Source organism: Galleria mellonella, unplaced genomic scaffold (assembly GCF_026898425.1).
Source record: "Galleria mellonella isolate WM207_F2 unplaced genomic scaffold, CSIRO_AGI_GalMel_v1 utg21, whole genome shotgun sequence".
NCBI lineage: Eukaryota > Metazoa > Arthropoda > Insecta > Lepidoptera > Pyralidae > Galleria > Galleria mellonella.
The window spans coordinates 1,725,650-1,731,657 of NW_026442037.1; the positions used below are offsets into that span (position 1 = coordinate 1,725,650).

Below are 6,008 nucleotides of genomic sequence, written 5' to 3' on the forward strand. Positions count from 1 at the left end.
ATAAGAAAATTTCCACTACATTTACTTTGGCGGGCGTACTCGCGGCGTCTTGGCAAATATCTTATTTCCTGAGGCGAGATTGCATCTTGAGAAAACGCGGGGGTCGATTCGGCGCCACTATTCGCTTCCCTACCCCCTGTATATATATATATATATAAATATATCTAAACAACTACATACCTACACATTATATAGAACCTCGGCCGGGGCTGTAGGCGCGTACATCTTACAAATCTTCGTAGAACGATTAGTGGGTTTTAAACTTAATTACTCGACTTATGAATAAGTTATGACGTTTATATTTATAATTTCTCTATCTACATTTTGATCTAAAGTTATTACTAATTTTGAACTTGTACTCAAAATCATGTTTATTGTACTTAACAATCAAATAATGTATATATATATATATAATAGATTTTTTATAGGTTATAGATAGATAATTTATTTACATTATTTACAGCACACAAATAACAATACAAACATACACATGATACAGACATATAAAGTAAAAAGAGTGCATTTATAATAGAATGGTAACCCCACTTGTGCTATCGATATACGCTGGTGGGAATAGATACTAGTAAGGGATGATGAGTAAGGACGCAATCAGCTCCACAGACCCGACGCGATGATTTCACCAGGAATTAACCGCAATAATTTTCACGGGGGACTGCGTTAAATTAAAGTTTTTGTTAAACGCTTAGTTAAAGTTTTTGTCCCTTACAAAATTGATTAAATTAATAAAGGACCAATACATATTTAAAAACAATCATCAACCTAGGGACTCGACTAATCATTATTAAATTTGGCATACATTGGAATGGGAAAGAACACGGACTACATTTTATCCTGATGAATAAACAGTACGCAAGGGTCACGCAGTGGTATCCGTCGTGAATAACGACTAGTGTTATATTTTTCACTTCGAAATCAAGCTTTTTTTTTATATTACAAAAGTGGCAAACATGCTTACAGCCCGTCTGATGGTTGGGGGAATGGAGGTTAGTTCCCAGTGCTATCAATCATCAGGTCGACCTCCACGCGGTTCCCCCTGGAAACCATCGTGACTAACTTATCCTTTAATTCGTCACGACGGACTAACTAACCTGCTTTTTTATCTTCACCATTCATCCCTCACTGGTGCCCCGCCAGTGTATGCCGATAGCATGGGCGGGATTACCATACAATAATCATCCATAAAAAAGCCCGTCTGATGGTAAACAGTTACTGTAGCCTATGGACATCTGCAATACTAGGGGTGTCACGCGTTAAATTAATTTAGACTCATTATTATTTACTTTGCAGGAATGAGCGCGGAAGATGAATGGTACAACAAGTCACTGTCAGCTCTCCGGATGAACAGCGGGCACCACGCGAACCTGGCCGCGGCGCCGATGCTGCAGTACCAGACCTAATCGCTGCTGCACGGCGCCGACTACTCGCCGGCGCCGGCGCACGACTACGCCCCGCCATAGTCGCCGCCGCCTGAGCACAGGCTAAATACGCGACCAGTAGTTCAACTGCCTACAACATGAAACAATTTGTTTACGATTAAGAACCGTCAAAGGCGAGAGGTAAATTTCGGTGCACATTTTTGTCCATCAAAATGGAACAGTGCCTAGTGTGAGTTGTCAAAGATTTACATTACTATTTATTATTTAAATTTAATATTTAAATTTGTAAGTTTTGAAATTCCGTGAATCTCCGAAACCATCCGCTAGAGGCGCTGTTAAGTTTTCAATACAAATTATCGAGGTTAACATCGACTCGATAATGGTTATATTAATCCTATTACTACATATTATAAATAAGAAAGTTTGTAAGGAATAATGAATGGATGAGCAACCATCTCGTTACTATTTCATCAGTTACTATTTCATTCAAAAACTATTGAGCGAATTGGAATGAAATTTGATATACGGATATATTATATTCTAACTTAGCAAATAGGATACTTAAATCTTCATTCACGGGAGCGAAGCTGCGGAATACAGCTAGTCTTGTATAACTCATACTAGGTACACAATCTATAAGTATCGTTAAAGATAGTTCACAGCTTACAGAAATAAAAAAATATACGCGAAAAAAAAATCGACCTCGTTTTTTTCGTTGGAAGACTTTTATATTAAACTTCATCAGTTTTATAAAAAAGAAGATAACACTGTCACTAGCGTACGTGTTTATTTTTATATAATAATTTAATAACCTTACTCTTTTGAATACTGGGACTCTTCCATTAAAAAAATATAATATTTTGTACACAGTTGAACTACTGATCACTTTTATACTTGAAAAATAATCACGTTACCCGTGTATAGTTTTCTGTATTTGTCTAATTACTTTCGAATACTAAATAAAAGCGTGTCTTATTGAAAATGATCGTACGATAACTGTTGAGGCTTTACCAAGTTGATTTTGTAATCGTCATCGATCAAAACTACCATTTTAAAATAGTTCTACAGTTGATGAAAATAAAGTATCTAATTGTAAAACTGTGATGTGGAGTGTAGTAATTATGAACTAAATGTACCAATATATGCATATTTTTGTTTGTACTTACAGTACTATATACAGAGTTCAGTCAAAATCAAGCATCCTTCTAAATGTTCAGACAAATCTGACAATGAAACTTAATTTTTTCCCATAGAAACGTCGATCGAAAATACATAAAAAATTCATACCTTTCATATTAATTTGATAATAGACTAATCCATATTTCTTTCTAAAAAAATCCAGTTTCCTTGATAAAATACTCTCTTATAATAATTTCGATTTCAACCTAATATAGGTTATACGACTTAATAAATCTTTCAGAGAAAATAATTCTGTTAAAAGCAATTTAAAATTCAATTGTGCAAAAAAAATTCTAAAGGAATTACCTTTAACGGCAAATCCCTTATAAAATAAATTGGTCTTTACGTACAATATATAGCAAATTTATTAATAAATATATATTAACAAATCCAAATTAATAAAACACGCTCATAAAATTATATGATTTCGATTATATCAGTTATACACAACACAAATCAATTTTGTATAATTATACAAATCTATGAAACGAACTTAATGCCAACTTAACAATAGCACAAATAGTGCCAACATAATTAACTATAAAAAAAAACTGCACAAAGCAATGAGAAAAACAAAATGTATATAATCTGTGTTCTTATAATTTTAAGTTTTAGATATAAATGTAATGAAAAAAATACAATTAATTGATATGTTGCACAAAACTTGTCCGTTTAAAACATATCTCATGTCATGAAGGCGACCGCTGTCATTGTACAATGACATTCCATTGAGGTTGCTATGCCAAACAGGAGGACTTAGATATATACTTAAACTGTTAATAAAACAAATGGGCATTATAATTTACAATAATTGTACATATTCATAACTTTGTTAACCCGATCGATTCGTACGACCTAAACATTTGTCGAATTAAGAGCGCGCTTGTTACAGACAATTTAATAAGCCACTTCTGACGTATATCAAAATAGAAGAACTCATGGCATAGACCAAGTTAAACTTTAAAAAAAATTATGAATGATTGAATTATTTTTAATACATTTATATATAATTAATTTGTGTATTGACTCACTTATGAATAAATTAATTGAAGATTAATTTCTTACGATTAATTATTGAGTTAACTAAATATTAAATATTTTAATTGTTAGTTAATTAGTTAAAATTAACGATTGCATCAACCATTCTCTGACTGAATGGTGACAGCTTACAAACAAAATGCTTTACTACGGTAGAGACATTCTTCTATAATGAAAGTGATTTAAAAACCCTTGTCATCAGAGGGCGCCACTCGCGCACTGTGTAATAATTAATTGTTATTTTTTTAAAGACGTGCAATATGCAATATTAAAGATTATATGCGCCTGCCGAAATTAACTTATAAATGTCAAAAATGGCCTATTAGCTTATCTGTGCCGTAGCGTTTATAGGTATATAGGTACAAATAGTATTATAATTTATTATGGAACATTTGTTTCACGATACACGTATACTGTGTATGCTAGTCATATTGTACAGGCATTTTAAATTGACTAAGTGATAAGTAATGTATTTTCTTGATTGTTGTATTGATTGATATAAATAAAATCACAATTTTGATAGCTGCAAACATACAATTACTTACAACAAAAAAAAAAACATTTTATACAAAAAAGGACTGTTCCCACTAGTCCCATAATAGGACTGCTGAATCTGAAATCTTTTAAATTAATTTGATTTAATGTAATTTGGAACGTTACGATTAGAAAAATAAGCTCTTAATTATTGTTAACATATAAAGTACCAAGAGAACATAACTATGCAATAGTAATGTAGTTATTGAGTTTATTAAGTTATTGAATTACGAAAGAGATTTATCGAGCAAGAATGAATAGAGATGTCGATAGGGGCCGCCCTAGACGGACGTATGTTGACCAAATAGGCGACGTGCTGAAGAAGGGCCAAATTAAAAGTATCCGTAACCGGCGAGCGTGTATGAAAAGATTGACGAATGTGGAAGAAGCGAAAGAGGTTTGTTTGAATCGAAGCATTTGGCGTTCCATTGTTTCTGCCTAACCTAATGGAAGACAGGCGTGACAGATATGTATGTATGTATGTAATATTGAGTTTTCGTGAAAATACTTAATGAAATCACATAATAATATTATCTCCAGAATTGTTCTGCTCTCCGTGTAAGGGATATCAACTGGGTATTGACCTAAATAAATAAATAATATGTATGAATACACCAAAAGAGCACCTACAAGTACATACAAAATACATCGATAATTAAAATTAAAACTATTCCAAATAAACTCAAGAATGAAATATAAAAAAAGTCATGTTTATCTTATATATGAATTATAGAGTAAAAAAATACAAGCCCATACAAACCTCACATTTTAGTATTTAAATCGATTTAATTTCAAAACTTTCATACTTTGACACATTATGTTCTTTGATAATAACTATTCGAATTTATAAATACTATTTAATATTTAGAACTATTATTTTCAGACAGAAATAATATTTTCTAATTTATAACTACTTGAAAACATTTTGCAGCTATCAAAATCGATTGACAATTATTTTTCGCAAAACATGCCTATGTAAATATAATACGTTTTGCATGATATAATTTAAGGTGTTAACAGCTCAACGATATAGGAATGTCAACAATTAGTAAAATTAATATTAAGAGGCCATTACCATAAGGATCTTTATTGCCAAAAACGCTAGTCACTGCAAACGAAACTTTCTCGATTTGCTATGATAAAAAAAAAACACTTCATATTATCGTAGTCTAATATTGTATACAAGAGCTAAAACCTGATTTGGATCTTTCACGACACAAAACCATATCAATTAAGACTGTTTTGGCAAATATAACCATTGAATGGCCATCCTGTGCATTTCGTGTAAATATAATTTAAGGAACCTTGTCTAAATAATGAACATGTGTAAAATTAAATAAATTGTCTAAAACGTAGCTGTTTTTATTTTATTGGCATATATTACTAAAAAATACGGAAATTCATATTGTTATGTTTATCGACTTTACTCACGTACTAACTTCGAGGTTGAGGGGGAAAAGAATTGTTAGCAATGGAGTTTGACAGCCCCATTGCTAGCAATATGCCTTATCAGGTCGACCTCCACGTGGTTCCTGGAAACCATCGTGAACAATTCTCGTTGAATTCGTCACGGTGGGCTAACTGACCTACTTCATCTTCACCTATCATCCTTCACTGGTGCCCAAACGGTGTATACCGATAGCGCGGGTGGGGCTACCATTCCATTATCATCCATTAAAAAAAAAACTTCGAGGTTGAAGGTAAATAATGTAACGGTAACCCCGCATCCACTATCGGCACTAATACGCTGGCGGGGCACCAGTGAGAGATGATGAAATGAGCTAAAAATGAAACCAAGTCATTTAGCCCATCATGACAAAATGTATTAAGAAATCACAAAGGCTTCTAAGGGGAACCACG

The 6,008-nt window shown here is 32.7% G+C and overlaps 1 protein-coding gene across 1 annotated transcript in view; it reads left to right on the top strand.

Moving 5' to 3' along the window:
* LOC113520928 (homeobox protein unc-42) overlaps positions 1-5,448 on the top strand; it is a 49,988-nt gene extending 44,540 nt beyond the window's left edge. Inside the window, exon 6 of the mRNA XM_052894395.1 lies at positions 1,309-5,448. Coding sequence (XP_052750355.1) covers positions 1,309-1,418 — 110 coding nt within the window. The 3' untranslated portion in view covers positions 1,419-5,448. The remainder of the gene's footprint in view (positions 1-1,308) is intronic.
* Positions 5,449-6,008: the final 560 nt, after the last annotated feature.